Raw genomic sequence first — 24260 nt, forward strand, 5'->3', positions numbered from 1 at the left:
GAATGAATATTGGGATAGTTTAAAAAAGATCTATTTATAATTGTGTGATACAGTCCCCATGTTGCTATGTGTATTCTAACCATAAGTATGGGCAGAGGCAGCTCTAGGCTTTGTGAGCCCTTAGGCAAACCTTAGACATGAGGCCCCCACTCATGTCCATAAAGGGGAAAAATAACTGAATTTTACAGTTTCTAGACTTTTTCTCTAACCAATTCTTCAATCAAAAATAAATATATATAATATATATAATTACATGCACACAAGTATAAAAACATTTGTGCAGCTGCAACTAGCAATATGTTTAAGGTATAACAAGAGTCAAAAACCATATTTCTCCATTTTTTTCATGAAGGTCAGGTTACTATAACCCAGCACAGAGTTCTCCCTTAAAGTGCAAGGGGAAATTCTGATGTAAGCGGGGAATGTTGCAGACATTGGTGTAAGGGGGAACTCTGGTGACAAGATCACCTTATATCAGAGTCTACTGCATTCCCCTTTACATCAGAGTTCCCGTTTATGTCATTCTCCCACAGAGTTCCAACTTGCATTTAAAATGGAAAACTCTAATGTGGGGGGGACTTTAGTCACCATAGAGAACCTTCCGCAGAGTGAATGTACTAAGGTAAGGGGGGGGGGGGGGAGTACTGATAGGTACTAAAATAAGGGGTAACCTTTTATATCAGTGCCCCTTTTTCTTACTGTATTCACTGCCCCTTACATCAGTGATTTTCCCCCCCTCGGACTGGCCTTGCTACGCTGTCACTGACCACCACTCAGGTGCTGCAGACATACTACAGGAGATGGTAAGAAACTGCATACATGATACAGGAGATGGTCAGAGAGTGTGCGGACATGGTACAGGAGATGGTCAGAGACTGCAGACATGGTACAGGAGATGGTCAGAGGACTGCAGACATAATTGGGCTTAATTTGCACCCGGGTCACATGTGAATCACACAGAACGCACAGCGCGTTCCTGTGTTTTCATAGTGTGAACCCGCCCTGTGACCTGGAACCCATATTTTGCTCCACTAACTTGCCTGGAAGGGGGGCACTAGTATAGGCACCTGGAGCAATTGTCCACATCTCTTGTGGGGTGCCAAGGGCCACCCCCTCTGTGGCAGACAGCATCTCTTCAATATTGAGGGGGAGAGGATATGTGCTTTCATTTCATATCCAAGCCCCCTTGTAGCACAGGTCCAAAAGTGCCCTCTAGAACATATCCCATCCCCAAAATCACTCAAAGTGAGCTGTAGGCTAGTTTCCCCCCCCTCCCCTCACCCTCTTGTTCATGCCCCCCACCTCTGGAAGACTCACTTTGGATTCGTTCAGACAGTTGATCTCAGTCCAGCAGCCTGGTGAGCCTCCTCCTCCCCCCTCTGTGTACACAGGAAAACATCACAGCAGGAAGAGGGGTGGTTCAGTTCACTCCACAGCACTCTGCACTGTGTATGTGTCCGGCAGCTGGGGACAGCGGCGAGAGATGCCATAAAAAGTGGAGCTCGCGGGTGGCGTGCAGGAACGAAAATACCCCGAACAAGCTGCGGGCATTCAATGACTCTGATTCGTCGGGGAAGTTAAGGTATGGGCAAAGTAGGCGGCCGCAGGGCCCATGGAGGTGCGTGGCCTTAGGCGACAGCCTAATTTGCCTAATTAGAGAGCTGCCTCTGAGTATGGGTCCCGACCTGCCCCTCTTGCCTCATATGATCTGATGACAGCTTTGAAAGAGATGGCTGATTCATAGGTGCAGCTTACTATGTGTACTTTGTCCCATAGAGAACAAAACGCTAACAAAAAAGGTTTATCCTCAAAAGTCTAACTGCACACTTAAAGCTGTCCTTGTACTGCAAAACACTCTGACATTACTCTACCATAACGAAAATCTGACATACACATTAACCTCACAAAACTTAGACAAGCATATGCAATTTAAAGTTTTTTTTTTTTTTTTTTTTTATCTCAGACTGCCTAAAAGAAGAACTTCATTAAATGCTTGGTGGACTACTTGCAACAGGCAACTGTTGAGACGATAAGCACTGGCATATTCTCCATGTGTGCGGTGTAGCTCCAAGGGGGGGCCCCATTTAGGGTTGCCACCTTTTCTTCAAGTCAAACCCGAACACTTTAGCGGCGCATGGCAATTTTTTTTTATAGTATAAACTATACATATATTTTGCAATAAATAACATTTCTAATCATATGAAGTTAATCACAAGAGTCCCCCTTTACATCAGAGTTCACAGATTTCCCCTTTTTACATCTGAATCTGCAGAGTTCCCTTACATTGTCAGGGGGGGACTCTGCAGACTCTAATGTAAGGGAGAACTGTGGGGACTATAACATAAGAGAAGCTCTGGGAACCCTGATGTAAGGGGGTACACTGAGCACTCTGATGTATGGAGAGGACTCTGCTGTAAGCGGGAACTCTGATGTAAGGAGTGCTCTGACAACCCTGATTTACCTTAGTGTACTCACTCAGAGGCAGGAGAGAGAAGGGGGGAGACTTCAGTCACAGACAGGGATGGATGGTGAGCTCACTCACCCCTTGGCAGTCAGCACCTCTCATCCAGATGTATCTGAGGCTGCTGGACTTCAAATTTCCGGCCCCCACTTTCCTTTCCTGAGGCACAGTGCTGGGCAGACCCAGAGGTGTAGGGGCCAGAGGAAGAGGAGCAGATCAAACCTTCTCTCCTCTCCCGTCTGTGTGGGGGGATTAGTTAGTGCTGGCTTTGGGCAGTGTGAAAGAGTGTAACAGACACTCTCAGTTTAGACAACGTGAGCTAGCAACCCTGCTGGGAGGCCATAGTCCAGTCTGAATAATGTGTCCGGGTTTCAGGCAGTTTGAAACCCAAACACATTCCAAACCTGAACTGTCCAGGTGAATCCCGGACAGGTGGCAACCCTAGGCCCACTGTGCCCTCACACCTTGCACCACAAGTGTAGGGAACACTCCATTCAGTTTCCCTTCCATATAAGTTTGGGACAAGTGGTGGGCAGGAGGGGCAACTGCCCTGGGCACAGTGGAGCAAGGGGGCAGAGAATGGCCACAATGGCAATAAACCCATTATAAACCATGCATTAACAGTGGGGGGAAAGGGAGCAGTTCCACATCTTGCTAGCTGAACCTGTCCCGGTACTGCTTCCTTGTATTGGATGCAGCTGTGATCTGTGTTTATGTAGTACTTTGGGTTTTGTGTCGTGTTTGTGTAGTATTCAGTCTGGCAAGGGAGTACTCTGTCACATACTACTGACCCCTTCCTGCCTCCTGTGAAACTCAGAGTTCATGAGAAAGTAGTAAGTGAAGTAGATTTCAGGAGTCTGTAGCACGTGAGTCACTACTGACCCCTGAACAGGTGCCCCAACATCTAAAGTTGGGCCCTGGCCTGTCCAATGTACCGCCACATATACTGTGCCCTATTCCCCATACATCCCCCCCCCCCCCCCAAATACTGTGCCCCATTCCCTATTCAACGCTGGCTTATTCTATACTATGTAAGTCAATGTATTTTTGACTTTTAGTCACATCTTTTATCTTGGGCCTAATATTCAGTGCAATGAGAAACATACTAATTTTTTGCCTCTACGCTAGGGTTGCCAGCTGACCGGGTTTGGAATCATGTGTCTAGGTTTCAAACTGCCTGAAACCCGGACACGTTATTCAGACTGGACTATGGCCTCCTAGCAGGGCTGCTGGCTGCAGTTATCTGAGCTGAGAGTGTCTGTTACACTCTTTCACACTGCCCAAAGCCAGCACTAACAGTTCCCCCCACATACAGATGGGAGAGGAGAGAGGGCTCAATCTGCTCCTCTTCCTCCCACCCCTACCCCTCTGTGTCTGCCCGCACTCCAATCCCCAGCACTGTGCCCCAGAAAAGGGAAGCGGGGGGCCAGAAACCTTCTCTTTCCTGCCTCTGAGTGAGTACACTAAGGTAAATCTGGGTTCTGAAAGCACCCCTTATATCACAGTTCCCCTTTACACCCAAGGCCCCTTACATCAGAGTCCTCACCGTGCATCAGAGTACTCAGTGTTTCCCCTTAAATCAGGGTTCCCAGAGAATCCCTTATGTTAGAGTCCCCAGAGTTCTCCCTTACATCAGTCTGCAAAGTCCCGCCTTACAGTGTAAGGGAACTCTGTGGATTCAGATGAAAAAGGGGAACGCTGCGGATTCAGGGAACTCTGTGGACTATGATGTAAAGGGGGACCCTTTGATTAACTTCATATGATTAGAAATGTTATTTAATTGCAAAATATATGTATAGTTTATACGATAAAAAAAGTTTGCTGTGCGCCCCTAAAGTGTTCGGGTTTGACTTGAAGAAAACGTGGCAACCCTACTCTACGCGCAGCACATTTTCTAGTTCACAGGCAAAGAGGCCCAACTTATAATTTTACACAAAAAATGTCCCAGATCAAGAGTATGATAGATTATCTATCTATCTATCTATCTATCTATCTTACAGCATGCAACAGTTAGGATTAAATACCAGTCAAGAGAAAAACACGTCAGTGTCATTGGGAGGAAAAAAATGCCCTAGTTTTAATGTTTAGAGGTAGGAAAATACAGTCAGGCAGTTTTATTGGTCACCACAATTTCTAATGGCAGCCCTGCATATATACAGTATATGCAAATCCCAGCACTGAGTATTACGTAGTGATGTGTAAATCTCATCTGCATTTTGGGTTTTCTGAAATAGATAAGGAGCCAAAATGTATTCAGCATTCCTTGCCATGCCAGTCCACTGTATTGTAACCAGCCCTTTAAAATAAAAGAAACACTAGAACAATCTGTTATGGGAATGTAATCACCCTTCCAGTTCTATTGACTTCAAAAAATATAGTAAACTGCATCATTGATTTAAATACATATAAATTGCATTCAAAATAATTGACAATAACCTTTTAATTAGGTTTGGGAACACACGATAAGGCTGCAATTGTAAGTACTAATGTAAATGAGTGGTTTTCCAGTAATTAGGTTTTTTATTTCAGCTAATAATTCTTCTTGCAAGAAAGATAACACTGGTAAAATGATAGTATATTCCTGTATCCTTCCCCTGGGTAAGCAGATAGTTTATTGTATAAAATCATATTATGACTTAACAGTCTACCAGGTTCAGGCATCGTCACAAGAGCGAGTGACTATCATAGGAATTTGCCGTGATAAGTAGTACATCTGTTTTGTTGTCTTAAAGTGGCCGTAAAGTCTGTAAAGAAGGGGGGGGGGGGTCCTGAAAAATTGTTATATGGCATATCTACCTTAAAACTAAGCCCTCCAACAGTGCTCTGTCAATGCTGACAGGGCTTCCATTTTCACCTGTCTTCCTTTCCGGGTTGGCGGGCTCCACTTGTATGAATGACCAAGCCACGATGTCACTCCCACAAGACGGAGCTCAGAAGGTATGGCACAGGTATGCCCAGTCCCTTCAGAACGCATATGCCAGTGACATCACCGGCTGCATCCCGTGTGAATATCTCCTAAACAATGCAAGTACCTTAAGGTAAGCCTTATAATAAGCTTATCTGTAGATACAAATTAATGTGGTAGTAAAGGCCACTTTTTAACAGTTCTGCTCTCCTCTCACTGCTGTGCCATTTCTGCCCTTTCTACTGCTGTGCTCCCTTTCCACCGATGTGCCCACTCGGCCTCTTCTGCTGTTTCCCCTGCACTGTGATGAACCATTCCCACCTCTGTACTGATTCTACTCTTTTACTGTTATTCTTTTCCACCGGTATAAACTCTTCCTTCCTTTATGCCCACTTTGCCCCTTTATTCTCTTTTTTTTCACTGCAAAGTGGGAATAGAATTTCATAGCAGTGTAAAAGAAGCACAAAAGTAGGGGGGGGGGTACAGATGTATTAAGGGTTCATTGGTAAGGGAGAGGAGTGGGCACAAAGGTGGAAAGGTTTTATAGTGGTGGAAAGGGAGCACAACATTAGAGGGAGCACAGCAAGCAGCAAGAACAGAGGGGAAAGGTGTCATTGCAGTGAAAAAAAAGAGAACAATAAAGGGGCAATGACACCTTTCCCCTCTGTTCTTGCTGCTTGCTGTGCTCCCTCTCCACCGCTATAAAACCTTTCCACCTTTTGTGCCCACTCCGCTCCCCTAATACATCTGTAATCCACACACACACACACACACACACACACTTTTGTGCTTCTTTTGCACTGCTATGAAATTCTGTGCCCATTTTGCCACCTGTACTGTTGTTCTCCCATTCCACATTTATTACTCCACCTCTGTTCTTAGAGCCCTTTCACACGGGGGCGGCGTCGGCGGTAAAACGCCGCTTTTATTAGCGGCGTTTTACCGTCGGTATGCGGCCGCTAGCGGGGCGGTTTTACCCCCGCTAGCGGCCGAGAAAGGGTTAAATACCACCGCAAAGCGCCTCTGCAGAGGCGCTTTGCCGGCGGTATAGCCGCGCCGTCCCATTGATTCCAATGGGCAGGAGCGGTATACACACCGCTCCTTCACCGCTCCGAAGATGCTGCTGGCAGGACTTTTTTTACCGTCCTGCTAGCGCATCGCTCCAGTGTGAAAGCCCTCGGGGCTTTCACACTGGAATGCAAGCAGCGGCACTTTCGGGTCGGTTTGCAGGCACTATTATTAGCGCAATAGCGCCTGCAAACCGCCCCAGTGTGAAAGGGCTCTAACTCTCTACCGCCTATTAGGGTTGCTAACTTACAGACCGTTGTAAATTTCTTGTTTTTTTTTTTTTTTTGTTTTTTATTTTTAATCTCTCCGTGAATGCCCGTAATAAACATTCATGGACAGATAGTAAATTCACAGTTTGAAATCCATGATTTTTATAACAGTTGGCAACCCTGCTGCCTATCCACCTCTGTCTCTCTACTATGTTTTCTGCATAGCAGTGTTGTACGCTATTTGTCTTATTCCACCAAGAGCAATTGACAGACTGTAAGCAAGCTCATTTTGATCTTTTGCCTTGCAGAAGGTCACATACGGGAGCATAACAGTTTTTATATCAAGAAATGTTTTTTTTTTTTTTTTTAAACTCAAAATGGTTAATTATTTTGATAATGCTGACGTGCCCCATTCGTATGAAGTATGTAATTGAACACATTTGTTATCCCAACATTCCATATTCCTGAAATAATCCTGCTGTACCATGTGCTTGTACGACAAAGTATCCTGTTCTTTGTATTGCTTCCTTTACGTCCTATCCCTGGTGTTCCTGCCAGTCCTTCTGACCACACTAAGCAGGAGAGCACACCCTGCTCGGCCCTCTAGCTATGCTAGGAACTCGGCCGACTCCTCTCCAATGATCAGACTTGTCCTGACATGCCCCCTCTGCACAGCCTATCAATGCTCAGTGTACTGCTGCTTCGCCTCCCCACAGGGGGAAAAAAAAAAGAGTATTTTATAACGTGAGATAGAGAGATATATAGATAGAGAGAGATATATATATATATATATATATATATATATATATTATAGTTTTGCCTTTCATTTCTATTTTAAACTGGGTTGTTTTACAAGGTGATTGTTTACAATAACTTTAATGACTGGTCCATATATTAAAGTTTGCTATTCTTGGTTGTTTATATACCTTTCTAGGTTTACACAGACAGCCAATTTATTTTGTTTTGTATATAATGCTTGACTTCGTTGACCGTTGGCAACCCTAATACCCAGTGATTTGTCTACACTGGTAATGCTACCTGCTCTCGTAGCAGAAAGCAAGTCCCAGTTTAAAGCGGAACTTCAACCAAAAGGGGAAGTTCAGTTTTTCTCCCCCACCCCCCTTCAACTTTTGACACATTAAATTTTTTTGGGGAGAGCGGGTACCTAGCTTTGACAGGTACCTACTCCCTCCTGGGTGATCTGAGCGTAAGTTTACCCCCACCTCTTTGGAAACGTCACAGGTCCCAGAAGGCTGCAGGACCACCATTCAGTTGGGAAGCCAACTGTGAAGACCACATTAAAGATGCCAGCAGCGGGGAGCCAAAGACCGGTGAAGCCCAGGTGAGGACGACGCTGGATCCTTGGACAGGCGAGGTGTCCTTTTTATAACCGGTTCCCGACCGGCTTGCGTACATATACTGTGGCACAATGGCACCGCTGCACAAAACCCTGTGTGTATATATACGGGGTTCCTTTAAGAGCCGCTGGAGGGGCACGTGTGCGCCCATGCACGGTGGGGGACTCGATGCGTGTGTCCGGCGGTCGCAAACGCCGGACACACAGCGCAAAAAATATAACCTGCAGAGGTGATCAAATAGCACTAAAAGAAAGCTCTTTTTGTGGGGGTGAAAAAAAAGCTAATTTCTTTTGGGTACAGCATTGCATGACCGCGCAATTACCAGTTAAAGCGACGCAGTGCCAAATTGTAAAAAGTGCTCTGGTCAGGAAGGGGGTAAAACCTGAAGTGGTTAAAAGTCAGCAGCTATAGTATTTGTAAATGCTAACTTTATATTTTTGTTTCTAGGGTGACAATCCACTTTAACGTGTATAGCCAAACTTTTTTTTTTTTTTTGCAGTTGGTAGGAGGTAAAAATAAGCAGTTGATCTACGCGTTTTCCCATTCCCCCCCCCCCGATGGGCAGTATCACTGCGGAATGTGACACATTCAAGTGAATAGGGCTGTTCTTGAACTTTGAGGCAGACACCAGGCGCATGGTTGTAGTGTGGTATTCCAGTTCAGCTGTCAAAAGAAGGGGCATTTCCATTTACTATGTGATTAGGCTGGCTACTTACTTCTCTATTTGGATGTGTACCGAGGAGCCTGAGATCAGGGCAGAGTGGTGAAAAGGGGAGCTGCTAAATTGTGCCAAATGGAGGCAATGGTTAATTAGTGGTGCACATCACTGCTGTCAAATATGGGGTTTAGCAGTGCTGAGGTTTGATAGTGACAGCCCTGTAAGGTATTGCATTATACTGCAGAGCAGTGGTTCTCAACTCCTGTCCTCAGGAGGCCAGATTTTAAGTATCACCTTAGGAAAATGCAGACTAGATTACTGCACTCACTAAACGGCAAATTATCTCACCTGTGATGTTTCAGTTATCTTGCAAGCATGGCCTGTTGGTGGGTCCTGAGGACAGGAGTTGAGAACCACTGCTATAGAGCAATATGGTCATCATTGCTTTCCAGCATTTCCACTAGAAATCCTCTTCTCACTTCTAACCAAAACACACCCAGCTTCCCACAAAGTGTAAGTAACAATGGCATCCATACATGCTTCATTACTACAGTATAAACAAAGTGCAGCAAAGCAGATCAAGAATGGCACTATAAAGGTTACATTTTATCAATCAGATTTCTAACCATGTGTGATCCTGCTGTAACCGTCTGGCTCAAACTAAAAATTGCCAACTGAACAGTGACTGCAACCAATCGGCCGCAAACCCTACTTGGGGTTTCTAACAGCCACGAATGGCTGTCAGAATACAGAAGCTGGCGAAGGAGAATTCACCATGTTTAGCAGGGATGAGGGGAATCAAGTGATTTCTTTTGTTTAGCTCAGAGTATAAGAGAACTCTTATGCCTCGTACACACAATCAGACTTTCCACCAACAAAACCGTGGAATTTTGTCTGAAGGGCGTTGGTTCAAATTTGTCTTGCATACACACGGTCACACAAATGTTGGCCAACAATTACGAACGTAGTGACGTACTACGTGGTTTTTCAGCTCTTTAGCGCCACCCTTTGGGCTCCTTCTGCTAATTTTGTGTTAGTAGAAGTTTGAGTGTTGATTCGCGCTTTTCTTTTTGCGTTTTTCATTTAACACTTTTCAGTTTGCGCTTTTCATTCCATGCTTTTCAGTTTCGCTTTTCATTTTGTGCGTTTTCAGTTCACGCTTTTCATTTTGTTTCTGAGCGGCCGTTCGTCAACCAAACATGTTGCGGAATCAGAGGTGATAACGTGTTATTTATTATTGGCCTTGGAGTTATTGCTTTGACATTTTTGGTTGAATAATGATTTGATTTGGTATATTTTTGGATGCATAGAATGCACGTTTTGGTTAAGTTCTATTGGCAGATGGCAAGTCTAATTTTAATTTTTTTTTTTTAATTTAATGCACAATAAAAAAAATTGTGTAGAATAATACTTGGCTATGTGTTTTACTTCAAATGACAGTTTGGAAGTAGGAAGTTACATTTTAAAAAATGTAAAATTGACAAGGGACACCAACATAGCTGTATCTTTGATCTTAAAAACTACTGGATAATGGTGTTGTGGTAACTTGCCCCAATAAAAAAAAGGGGAAAAAAAGCATAATAACATTATTTTTGATATCACTAGAAAAAAAGCCATTGAAAATTTGTTTGCAATAGCTTCATTATTATCCCATTAAAGAAGAAGAGAATTGTGCGCAGCATTTAGAGATTTTATAATTTTGTCACGTCACAAATGTTAATTCTCCATTACGAACACTAGTTTACAAGACCGACTGCTTCTGGCTCGTCCTTCCGAGCATGCGTGTTTGTACTTTTGTCCGATGGACTTGTGTACATACGATCAGAAATTCCGACAACACACATTTGTTGGCGGAAAATTTGAAAACATGCTAGCCAACATTTGTTGGCAAAGTCCGACAACAATTGTCTGATGGAGCATACACACGGTCGGATTTTCTGCCAACAGCCTGACATCGAACATTTCCCATCGGAAAGTCTGATCGTGTGTATGGGGCTTTAGTGTGTATGGTCAGCTTAGTCATGAACTTCTACCTGCTCAGGAGTTGCAGCAGATTGCCCCTCACATGCTTTCTAGGCTGCTAGTGCAGAAAGAGTAGATTGCTCTCTTAAGCAGCTATTGTGGCTCCTGCTCTGTCTGACAGGAGTGACATTGCAGCAGGGACATGTGGTGACGTCAGTGGCTGCTGTGGCACTGACTAGTATCAGAGCCAGATACACACAGGTTACATACGCCACAAACATTGGAGTGAGAACAATAATTCTAGATCTCCTCTGTAACTCTAAACCTGTAAAAAATTTTAAAGCTTCCCCTATGGATCTTTAAGTACTGAAGTTTGGCACCATTCCACAAGTGTGCACAATTTTAAAGCATGCCATGTTTGGTATCTATTTACTCAGCGTAACATCATCTTTCATAGTACACAAAAGAATCAGGCTAACTTTTAGTGTTGTGTGTTGTTTTTTATATTCTTTTTATTATTTTTTTCTTTTTTTTTTATTCGTGAAACCGTTTCTTTCCAAAAAAAAATGTGTTTGAAAAATTGCTGCGCAAATACCGTGTGACATAAAAAGTTGCAATGACCACCATTTTATTAAAAACTGTGAGCGAACAAGAAAACAGGACCCTAAAACTTGTCCTACTACCACTGCGCCCTGGTCTTAATATGCTATGCCTTATGCCTTATGCTAGCTGCCACTTTAAAATAAAATAATCAAATCTGAATCATCTATAAAGTAAAACGTAACTAGATGAAGAGTGGCGCTATCCCCCGTCAGTGGGATTTAAGGTGAGTGTCCACACCACTTCTAATATATTAAACCAATCCTAGATCCCTCTTACAGAGAGTGGATTATCAATAATAAAAAAATCAATTGTCACACCTAACATCAATAGCTTAATGTGATAGTGACTACTACGAATAACTTAAAAGTGAAAATCCTAATATAACATTTCTTAGACATAAAATAACATGTAAATTATTACAAGTGACCCCTCGTGAATAGTGAAAAACAATATTGTGATGACACAAATATATGATAAAATCAAAAAAATCCAAAATGCACAAATCATATGCAAAATATGTGCACAGTATATGATAAAATACAAGATAGATGAAAAAAAGCAATCCAATAATGTTGGAAAATCATAAAGTCCACTTCTATTTATAAAATGATGAAAATCAATAAATTGAATGGTGGGAAAAAAAGTTCAAAAAGTGCCAGTGTCTTCAATCTGCAAATACTGTAATTCTGTGTACACCACCCCTCAGTGCCGTGATTCCACTCCCTAGTGAATTGCTCACTCACCAGCTGTTAAGGCCTCACACTCTCGTGTTTGGCCGGTAAAACACCTTAACCCACTAACATGGGGGTTATCATGCAGCCACCGATATCTGCTGTTGAGTGTACCATACACCTTTCCTTTGAGAATATGACTCCACATAAAAAAGGAAAAAATGCTCCAAATAGCGTGATATTGTTTAAAACATTTAATCAGAAACTTAAAACCATACATATACACTCACATGGTAGCTAAAATCAACTCAGCACTTCACAGCAAATTGGAACTGTATCACAGCAAAACGAACCACAGCACGCAGTAACATTAACAGGGACAGCCACAATGGACCCAGGGAGTGTGGACGCCGGCGATCGTCTCACCCGTTCACCGTTCGTACTCTCAGCTGGTCACCGCTCCGTCTCTCGTCAGATCTCCCTCTATCAGACTCCTATGATTTCCGCGTAGCCACACCCCGCATGTTTCGTCATATGGACTTAATCATGGGGTTGGCTACTCGGCAAGGCAATCAGTTTTATGCAAATTCCAAAGTGCACTGGGCGGGCGTCAATCGCTTGGCGTCTCCACACTTCCTGTGTCCCCATGTCCGGAATGCACATACAAAACTCCTCTAAAATGTAATATATAGGAAAAAAGATGTTCACTAAGAGTCAAAGCCAAACGAAATTACAGGTGGCTTAATCCTAGCGCTATATACAGAGCTCCTATTTCCATAACCCATGCTTCTAAAACCTTATATTCACATGGGAAGGTTTAACCCATTGCAATCATGGTCTACAAGTGACATGTCCAAACACAAACAATGAGAAAAATGAAAAACTGAGAAAATAAAAAATAAAAAATAAATAATAAAATATAAAATAAAAAAGAATAAATAAAATTAAAGTTAAAAAATAAAATAAAAAAAAATAAAATAAAAAATATTAAAAATAAATAAAAAATAAATAGTAAAAAGAAATTAGACCTATAAAGAAATGTATTTATATTTAAGCATGTCACTCTTGGTTCCTATCACAGTACCACAACTTGGGCCCTTCAACTTCCCCCTAGAGGTGAACTGGAACCTGAACTGCCCTCATGAATTGCTAATAAAGCCATTCAGGTCCAGTTCAATATTCATTCCCCTAGGGAAGAGGCTCTTAAACAAATAGATCCATCGGGTCTCTCTCTGAGAGAGATCCCTGACCCTATTAGACCCTCTCCAAGATTGGTGCACCACATCTATGCCACAAAATTGTAGCAAGCTGGGGTCCTGATTGTGTTTCTCTTTGAAATGAAGAGAAACACTATGGTGACGGAAACCATTTTTAATATTAGTGAGATGTTCAGCTATTCTTACCCTCAGTCTCTTAGTGCGGCCCACATAGAACAATCCACACGGGCACCACAAGAGATACACTACAAAGGAAGAATTACACGTGATGAATTCACTGATATCGAATGTTTCATAATCTAGATTAGTAATTTGCGTAATACCTCTATTTCTCACCCGCACCGTTCTGCAGCAAATGCACTTTCTACATGCAAAAAACCCTTTAAGGTCAATCTTTAACGTTTGATGGCTGGGTTGATCGAGAATTTTCTTGACCACCCTGTGGGCAAAATTAGGTGCCTGTCTATAGATAAATCTGGGGTGATTGGACAAAATCTCCCCCAGATGCCTATCTTTACACAGGATGTGCCAGTGTTTCTTAAAAATTTGTTCAACATCTCTATACTGGTGATGAAAATTTGAAATAAAACCCAGTTGGGGCTGGTTCGTAGATTCCCCAGTCTCCTTATCCTTCAAACACTGTTCCCTTGGGATAGTCGCTACCTCCTGAATAATATTATCTATAGTGCCATTCTCGTACCCTTTTTGGAGGAATCTCTCCTTCAATAGGTTGGCTTGGGATTTATAAGTATCCAAGTCCGAACAGTTGCGTCGGACCCTTAACATCTGGCCCTTTGGTATATTTTTTATCCAAGCAGGGTGGTGTCCACTCCTGATGGACAGGTAACTGTTCCGATCTGTGGTCTTGAAAAAGACTTTGGTGTTCAAAATGTTGTTCTTTTTAGTGATAGTTACATCAAGAAAATTTACTGTGGTGTCACTGATCACATAATCCAATCGAATATTATTGGAGTTAATGTTCAACTGCGACACGAATTCCACTGCCGATTCCCTCGATCCCTCCCAGATGAATAACAGGTCGTCTATAAACCTACAGTAAAATAATAGTTGAGATGGTTTCCCATTAAATACTCGTCTGTCCTCCCATTCTGCTAGGAAGAGATTAGCCAGGCTGGGAGCATATTTAGCTCCCATCGCTACGCCGACCTTCTGTGAAAAAAAATGTCCATTAAACCAAAAATAATTGTGTGTCATGCAAAAATCTAATGCATGACCAACAAAAATCTTTTGCATGTGGGGGATATCATCCCTCTTACTCAATGCCCAGTTCAGAGCCATTGCCGCATCCTCATGCTGAATGATGGTGTATAACGAGGCCACATCGGCCGTGGCCAGATATGAATCAGAGGATGAGTTGAATTTCACCTCTTGCAAGGATTGTAGCAGATCCATTGTATCCTTAAGATACACTTTAGTGGCCTTCACGCTAGGCTGGAGGAACTTATCTAAAAATTCTCAGCTGTGACAGATCCTATACCGTTCACAATCGGTCGTGCTGGTGGTGTTCTGCTGTCTTTGTGAATTTTCGGCAAGGTATAGATGACTGGGATGCGGCACGCACTGGGAACAAGATAACTCCTTTCCTTGGTATTAAGGGCATTGATACTATAACCCCATTCCACCAAAGCACTAAGTTGTATTTTATAACTATTGGTCGGGTCTGATGGCAATTTGCAGTAAGTATCACGGTCGCTTAACATCTCCAACAATTGGTTGTGATAAAAGTCTTTCTCTAAGATGACCACGCCTCCCCCTTTATCCGCTGGCCGGATGATAATGTCATTCCTCTTCTCTAATGATTTAATACCATTCATAATATGATCTGGATTAACTCTCTTAATAGGGTTCAATCGCTCCAAATCATCCAGAACCAGATTTTTGAAAACCTCTATATAATGGTTGTTGGAGTTTTGGGGATTAAATAGTGACTTATTTCTAAGTCCTGTATCTATTTTAAATGACCTAGTAATGGTGGTCTCCCTCGGAGCCACTGGATGACTGAGAAAGTGTTTTTTTTATATTTAAAGTGCGGATGAATTTATGAGTATCTATAAATACTTCGAATTTATTGATAGGTTTCCTGGGTGCACATTTCAGTCCCAAACTTAAAATGTTTAATTCATTATTGTTAAGTTGTACTTTACTTAGATTGAAGATCCCATCTTTCAAGTGTCCCTCAGTCTCTTTCTTGGGTTGTTTGCATCTCCCTGCTCTGCAACCCCTTCTCTTGGGAATGGTATAGTGTCTCGGTTCACATATTGATTCTTTCCTCCTCCCCTGTTGTTGCCTGGGCGGCTGCCCCCTTTGGGGGTTCCCCCACCCCTCCCCCCTCTCCCCCGGTGCCCTAAAAAAGGGGCTGGTCCCGGTTTCTGGTTGTTATAGTATTGTCCATGAGGATCATAATCCATCAATGGTGCATACCTATTATGCATGGGGACCTGGTTTCCCATATCCACATAGAAATCTTGGGGTGGGGTGGGATACCCCTCTTGATAGGGCTGGGGGTGATGATAAGCATTGTAATTACCTGGTTGATTGGCTCTATACTGTTGATGGGGGCGCGGTAACCATTTTATTCCCTAGGGTGTCTGCTAAACCAATATATATAATGTTTGAGGGTCCTGAGTAATTTTCTAGCACAAAAATTAGGATTTTTACACGTAGGAGAGAAGTGTCAGAATTGGCCTGGGTGGCAAGGAGTTAATTACAATAAGTAATATATAAATATTGTATATTATTTTAAGGTAATTTTACTATATTTTCAAAAACTGTACTCAAGCAGGTGGCTTAATGGACAAATTACTAAAGTTTGAAGTTATAACTTCAAATCAGTAAATTCACAGTAAATAGATAAATAATTATCTTCTAACATATAGCATAATATATGATTTAGCTTGTACCTTGTCAGCAGCAGCATTCTCCCTCTTAACTGTGTGAGAAAAAACATGTATGGGTAAATCTTTTACCCATAAACCCATGTTTTCTCCTTGTAGTTAAGAGGGCTGGGCCAGAAAGAAGCACTTGTCTTTTAGACACATGCCCCCTTCTATGACACTGCACTGAGAGGCGTGCCTCAGCTGCAGTATTTTTATTGGACAGCTTGGGCCAATGGTACTTTACCACTGGTCCAAGACTCCAAGCTGTCCATTGAGCTCGGTGCCTCTGACAAGAAGTGAGGAGAGGCACTGTGAGCTCAGCCTCTGTCTTCTGCAGAGTGTGCCAGCTTGTATTTAAACTGGCTGCTCTGTATATAGCTTCTGACTGGCTACACAAGAAACCCTGTATCTTCCGGAACCATGGATGATAGGAGCCCCAGCTTCAGGTACCTACCCCTCAAATTTGGGGTCTCTAACCCCAGGTCGCCGAGACCCTCAAAGTCAATCGTGGTGTGTGTGTGTGTGTGTGTGTGTGTTTGTTTTTTTTTTTTTTTTGTTCATGGCAGGTGACTGCACGTCCCTGCACTGCAGTCACCCCTGTCAACCAATAGAAAACTGGAGAACTGAGCCTGTTATGAGGGACAAAAATGTAAGCAAAAATCTCTGGAAAAGATCCAGCAGGTTTCCAGGTATGATAATCCAGCATTGCAGATGTGCCGGTGCTCTCGCACCAACATTATTACTGCAGTCTCTCTGGATCATGAGAGCCCCACTGCTGGATAGGCAGTAGGAAGTGTCCAAGTCCCACAAGTGGTGACATGGACACCCAGTGAAGGACCCTACCTCCTGAGATGGTAGAAAAGAAGAAAATCCTTGGATCAGAATATCATGTGACCGCAGATTTGGGGGAGCACAAAAGGCATTTTAAATGTTTATGGCAACCATTAGGGGCAGTTGGGGGGGGGGGGGGGGTGTTTTATGTGTGCTTTTGAAGGGGCAGTCTGAATTGTAGCTTTATATGTGCAGAGGCAATCTTTTATATAAGGAATTGGGCTCTCTGACAACGGGCCAAAAACCCAAATGGTTATCGGTGGTAAATTATCAGCTGGTGTTCTCCCTTTTGATTACTGCTGAAGCAGGCAGCCTTGGTGTATGTGAATGACCTGCGGCGCTCCCTGGATTGGATTAGGTAAGTACCTTTTTTAATCTGTGACATTGAGAAGAGAAGTTGTTTAACTAAATTGCTGTAGTCTTGCCGTTTTGATGCCTGGGCAGAAATTTGGCTTTCTCTGAACACATTCCCACAGTAGAAAAGTGGTTTTGCAAATTTGCATTTCAATTTAGCAGGGAATGATATCATAGCTGCAGATCATTGTGTGTGTGTGTGTGTGTGTGTTTTTTTTTATTTATTTTTTTTTTTTTTGCTAAAATGAGCTTGGTGCACCCTCTAGTGTTACAAATAAAAAACAACTAGACGAGTTGAATTTGTTTTATGCTTATTTTAACAGAATATAATAGTTTATAGTTAAAATGCATTATGTTTCAGTATCTACTGCATGATGGTAAAAGGTGATAATGCTAAACCTTACAGAAATATATGAAATAATCATAAAGAGAAGAGCTTGAAATTTAATTTTAGTTGACTATTTCTGGCCTTCAGAGACATTAAACATATGTAAACCATGACATGGCATAGATTTTTGATGGAAACTGTATAGAAATATGAATCCCTAGAAATTATCAGTAAACACATTTTTGTTCTTGGTCAAGCTTTGCGATGTCACATTTTTGTAAAGCAAATAAATCTAGCATAGTACAATTTGGGGGCTGCAGTTTGTGACTTATCTTACGGAAAATGTTTTTTTCCCAGGCTGTTGTTCACCTAGAAATGGACCCATTAGTGATCTCTCTGCCTTTCCATCCACACAAAAGTGGAACTGAAGGCAGAATGAACAATCACACTGCTGATATACCTCAACATTCCTTAAAAGATAGATGACTTGGGTTCATATTTGACAATGTGTGTAAAACTGATCAAATTGTAACAGCATCTTGTAATGCTGTATAAGAAACAAGACCATGTACACATTTGCTTGGATTTGCCTTTTATTGCAACCTTACCTATTTTAATCCTTATTGTAAAAACTTGAACAGATTACTCCCCCAAAAAGTGGGTATGTAAAGCCTACGTGTGTGTGTGTGTATGTATATATATATATATATATATATATATATATATATATATATATATATATATATATATATATATATATATATATATATATATATATATATATATATATATATACACAGTTGATACTCGAAAAATGAGAATATCGTGCAAAAGTTCATTTATTATGGCTTACAGCTCATGAAAACCCCAAATCCACAATCTCAGAAAATTAGAATATTGTGAAAAGGTACAATATTCTAGGCTTAGTGTCCCACTCTAATCAGCTAATTAAGCCATAACACCTGCAAAGGGTTCCTGAGCCTTTAAATGGTCTCTCAGTCTGGTTCAGTAGGAATCACAATCATGGGAAAGACTACTGACCTGACAGTTGTGCTGTATCAAAGCACATTAATAGAAAAGTTATGTGGAAGGGAAAAGTGTGGAAGAAAAAGGTTCACAAGCAGCAGGGATGACCGCAGCCTTGAGGATTGTCAGGGAAAGGCCATTAAAAAGTGTTGGACTTTCACAAGGAGTGGACTGAGGCTGGAGTCAGTGCATCAAGAGCCACCACACACAGATGGATCCTGGACATGGGCTTCAAATGTCGTATTCCTCTTGTCAAGCCACTCCTGAACAACAAACCACGTCAGAAGCGTATTACTTGGGCTAAAGAAAAACAGACCTGGTCTGTTGCTCAGTGGTCCAAAGTCCTCTTTTCTGATGAGAGCAAATTTTGCATCTCATTTGGAAACCGAGGACCCAGAGTATGGCGGAAGAATGGAGAGGCACACACTGCAAGATGCTTGAAGTCCAGTGTGAAGTTTCCACAGTCTGTGTTGATTTGGGGAGCCATGTCATCTGCTGGTGTTGGTCCACTGTGCCTCATTAAGTCCAGGGTCAACACAGCCGTCTACCAGGAGATTTTGGAGCACTTCATGCTTCCTTCCGCAGACGAGCTCTATGGGGATGCTGACTTTCATTTTCCAGCAGGACTTGGCACCTGCCCACACTGCCAAAAGCACCAAAACCTGGTTCAATGACCGTAGGATTACTGTGCTTAATTGGCCAGCAAACTCGCCTGATCTGAACCCCATAGAGAATCTATGGGGCATTGCCAAGAGAAAGATGAGACATGAGACTGAATAATGGAGAAGAGCTGAAGGCCGCTATTGAAGCATCCTGGTCTTCCATAACACCTCAGCAGTGCCACAGGCTGACAGCTTCCATGCCACGCCGCATTGAGGCAGTAATTGCTGCAAAAGGGCCCAAACCAAGTACTGGGTACATACAGTACGTGACCGCGATATTGTGTCAATCTTGCCACAGTTATCGGCGAGATTTGACACCTGCGAGCCCCGTCGCGGGAGCCAGCGCCGAGATGGCTCACTCATCGGGAACAACTGTTTTTTCCTTTCGCGATGAGCGACCGGCAGTGCTGACAGCTGTCTGGTATGAATCCTGAGGGGGAACGCCGCGCCAAATTTTAAATGAAAAAACCGGCGTGGGTTCCCCCCAGGAGCATACCGGGCCCTTAGGTCTGGTATGGATTGTAAGGGGAACCCCCTACGCCGAAAAAATCAGCTTGGGGGTCCCCCCAAGATCCATACCAGACCCTTATCCGAGCACGCAGCCCGACTGCTCAGGAAAGGGGGTGGGGACAAGTGAGTGCCCCCCCCCAAGCCGTACCAGGCCGCATGCCCTCAACATGGGGGGGTAAGTGCTTTGGGGGAGGGGGCGCCCTGCGGGCCCCCCCACCCCAAAGCACCTTGTCCCCATGTTGATGAGGACAAGGGCCTCTTCCCGACAACCCTGGCCGTTGGTTGTCGGGGTCTGCGGGCGGAGGGCTTATCGGAATCCGGGAGCTCCCTTTAATAAGGGGGCCCCCAGATCCCGGCCCCCCACGTGAATGAGTATGGGGCACATCGTACCCCTACCCATTCACCTAGGGAAAAAAGTGTCAATAAAAAAAAACACAGTACACAGGTTTTAAGAGTAATTTATTAGGCAGCTCCGGGGTCTTCTTCCGACTTCGGGGGGTCTTCTTCCGACTTCGGGGGGTCTTCTTCCGACTTCTCTCGGTGTTCTGCCTCTTCTCCTGGGCCCCTCCGCTTTCTTCTTCCAGCTCTTTTGCCAGCGGGGTCTTGTCCCTTCTTCTCTTCTTCTGATGTTGACACGACGCTCTCTCCGGCTGGAATGCTGTGTGCGAGCTGCGGAGCCATTTATATAGGCGGTGACCCCGCCCCCTTGTGACGTCACGGCCCCAGCATGCGCAGGGACTCTGGGGTCATGCCCCCTTATGACGCCAGAGTCCCTGTGCATGCTGGGACCGTGACGTCACAAGGGGGCGGGGTCACGCCTATATGAATGGCTCCGCAGCTCGCACACAGCATTCCAGCCGGAGAGAGCGTTGTGTCAACATCGGAAGAAGAGAAGAAAAGAAGAGAAGACGGGACAAGACAGCGCAGCAGACCGGGTCCCCCGCTGGCAAAAGAGCTGGAAGAAGATAGCGGAGGGGCCCGGGAAAGGAGGTCGAAGACCCCCCGAGGTCGGAAGAACACCCCGGAGCTGCCTAATACATTACTCTTAAAACCTGTGTACTGTGGTTTTGTTTTGTTTTTTGTTTGTTTTGTTTTTTTGACACTTTTTTCCCTAGGTGAATGGGTAGGGGTACGATGTAAACCATACTCATTCACGTAGGGGGCCGGGATCTGGGGGCCCCCTTAGTAAAGGGGGCTCCCGGATTCCGATAAGCCCTCCGCCCGCAGACCCAGACAACCAACGGCCAGGGTTGTCGGGAAGAGGCCCTTGTCCTTATCAACATGGGGACAAGGTGCTTTGGGGTGGAGGGGGCCGCAGGGCGCCCCCCTCCCTCAAGGCACCCATCCCCCCCATGTTGAGGGCATGCGGCCTGGTACGGCTCAGGAGGGAGGGGCGCTTGCTCGTCCCCACCCCCTGTCCTGACCGGCCGGGCTGCGTGCTCGGATAAGGGTCTGGTATGGATCTTGGGGGGGGGGGGACCCGTAGGGGGTTCCCCTTACAATCAATACCAGACCTAAGGGCCTGGTATGCCCCTGGGGGGGGAACCCACGCTGGTTTTTTCATTTAAAATTTGGCGCGGCGTTCCCTCTCAGGATTCATACCAGACAGCTGTCAGCAATGCCTGTCACTCATCGTGAAAGGAAAAAAAGTTTTCCTTTCCCGATGAGTGAGCCAGCGTGACATGCACAGTACCCTGTCGCCGAGAACCAGCGCGATGGGATCGTGCTGGAAACACAATCTAGCGGTCAGGTACTGTATGCATGTTTATACTTTTCAGAGGTCCAATATTGTTCTATGTACAATCCATGTTTTATTGATTGCATGTAATATTCATATTTTCTGAGATTGTGGATTTGGGGGCTTTCATGAGCTGTAAGCCATAATCATCACAATTATGACAAATCAAGGCTTGAACTCTCGTATATTAGCTTCACCTTTTAAGTTGCATTAGTGACATAAATGAACTTTTGTTTGTGTGTGTGTGTATGTATGTATGTATGTGTATGTGTGTGTATGTATGTATGTATGTATGTATGTGTGTATGTGTGTATGTGTGTATGTATGTATGTATGTATGTATGTATGTATATATATATATATATATATATATATATATATATATATATATATATATATATATATATATATATATATATATATATATTTATAAAATTTGGGACACAACAGCAAGTGAGGAAATATCTCTTACATAAGGGTAATTTCCATTTTGGACAGTTGTCACTAGAACATTTGTCCCCATTAGATTTCTCCTCCCCTCTTGCTTCTATGATATAAAAATTTGACTCTCCATCACCTTTTTTTGTTTTAAGGGCCAATCTCCTCAGCAGGACAAAGACTACAAAAAAAAAATGTCAAAGGGTTTAATCTTTCCCTGCTCTATCCAAAACCTAAAAAAATAAAGTTTTGCCTTTTTACAAATGCTACAAGTGCAAGGACATTGGAGGATACCAAGGCTATTACTTATTACTAATCAGGTTAATGCTGCATTCACACCTGAGCGTTTTCAGCTCATAAAACGCTCGGAAAAAAACACCTGAAAAATGCCCAACAAGCAAAATCCCATTCATTTCAATGGCACCTGTTCACATCTGAGCGTTTTTGTCACCTGAAGCAAAATGCCTGAAAAACACCTTTTAAGCTCAAAAAAGAACTTGGGCTTCTTTGGGGCAGATTACAGGCATTTTTCTGATTAATACATGGTAACCTGTACAAAATCTCCTGTAAAAAACTCACAACTTTGAAACGCTTAGGTGTGAATGCAGCCTTAATGTTCTTGTAGTCAGTTTGCTTATCACAGTGAAGTTGTATAATTTTCTGTACTAAAATTCTGCCCTATTCCATTCTAATAAGTACTATTGTTTCTTTCTTTTGTTCTCAGGTGTTTGGCTTGCTGGTCTGGGCACTGATCGCTGGTTCTGAGTACTTCCTCTTTCCTGCCTTTGGCTGGGTGATGTTTGTAGCAGTGTTTTACTGGGTCCTTACTGTGTTCCTTTTAATCCTCTACATCACCAGAGCTTACACCAAAATCCCCAAAGTCCCTTGGGCGTTAGTAGTAAGTGGATTTTGATTTAGCTTCTTTAATATTTACTCAAAACTTTCTGTAATCTTCTAATGAGAAACGCCTTCAGGGCGACAGAATTCATTTCACGTTTTTTGGGTTTTCATCTACAATCTAATACTTAATGAACAAATTGACCTGTGACTCAGCATATTAGATTTGGATGAATTGGGTACTTTCATGTGATTGGTAATTCTCTACTTCTTGATTTGTGTGTGCGCGTGCCTTGCCTGCATATTCATTGATCCCAAACGTTGGTGTTCATTAACTGTACTCAGAATAATTAGAGTTCTGATTCATCTGCAGGTATCAAAATGAATGGGGCTGTTGATGGGGACAAGGGTCTCTTCCTGACAACCCTGGGCTGTGGTTGTGATGGTATGCAGGTAGGGGGCTTATCGAAGGGGCACCCCCTAATGTGAATGGGGTACATAGTACATTCAGCAAAGTAATAAAAACACACAGTTTTTGTCCTTTAATAAAAAAATGTAAAAACAGTGTCCCCAGATGTAAATCCATTGCCAATCGTGCCGCCGCCGGAATTGTCAAAAGATTGTCAAAAACGGTCTGTGTTTTTATTACTTTTTAACGTGTGTTTTTTTTTTTTTTTTTTTTTTTTTTTTTTGTGAATGGGTGGGGGGGCTGGGATCTGGGGGCTCGTCGCTCGTCCCCCCACCCCCCTTTCCTGACCTGCCAGGCTGCATGCTTGGATAAGGGTCTGGTATGGATTTTTGGGGGACCCCACGCCATATATAATTTTGGTATGGACTGGGGGGGCAGGGGGCACACCTCCTTCTCTCTTCCTTCTTCCTTTTATTTTTTTTATTTTTTTTTTTACCAAAAATATGTAGAAGAATACGTATCGGCCTAAACTGAGGAGAAAAAATTTTTTTAAATTATTTTTTGGGGATATTTATTATAGCAAAAAGTAAAAAATAATGTGCTTTTTTTCAAAATTGTCGCTATTTTTTTTGTTTATAGCGCAAAAAATAAAAACCGCAGAGGTGATCAAATACCATCAAAAGAAAGCTCTATTTGTGGGAAAAAAGGAGGTCAATTTTGTTTGGGAGCCACGTCGCACGCCCGCAATTGTCAGTTAAAGCGACGCAGTGCCGAATCGCAAAAAGTGCTCTGGTCAGGAAGGGGGTAAATTCTTCCGGGGCTGAAGCGGTTAAGTTGACAACTGATGACTCATCGTTTAAGGACACCACGGCCAGCTTCCCGGCCCCGCTCCTTAACAACCAGCTTTTACTGCACTCTGATTAAAGCTTTGCCCAGTCAGGGCGCAGAATGCACTGTGCACGGTGGCTGTGTCAATTTCATTTCGGGACACTGTCTTGTCCCAGAATGAACGTGCCCGGGACGTGGGACAGACCTGAAAAATGCGGGACTGTCCCAGGCAATCGAGAAAAAAAGGTCACGCTAATCTCCACACACATTCCAGTGTGTACATCCATGCAG

The 24260-nt window shown here is 43.3% G+C and overlaps 1 protein-coding gene across 3 annotated transcripts in view; it reads left to right on the forward strand.

Annotated features, from left to right (window-relative positions):
• Nucleotides 1–24260, forward strand: part of CMTM8 (CKLF like MARVEL transmembrane domain containing 8) — a 136386-nt gene that overhangs the window by 91645 nt on the left and 20481 nt on the right. For 2 of the 3 annotated variants that reach the window (XM_073630293.1, XM_073630294.1), the window contains one exon: nt 22620–22793. The exons of the other annotated variant lie outside the window; for it this stretch is intronic. In XM_073630293.1, coding sequence (XP_073486394.1) covers nt 22620–22793 — 174 coding nt within the window. The remainder of the gene's footprint in view (nt 1–22619; nt 22794–24260) is intronic. 3 annotated transcript variants of the gene reach the window in all.

Source organism: Aquarana catesbeiana, linkage group LG05 (genome assembly GCF_042186555.1).
Source record: "Aquarana catesbeiana isolate 2022-GZ linkage group LG05, ASM4218655v1, whole genome shotgun sequence".
Lineage (NCBI taxonomy): Eukaryota > Metazoa > Chordata > Amphibia > Anura > Ranidae > Aquarana > Aquarana catesbeiana.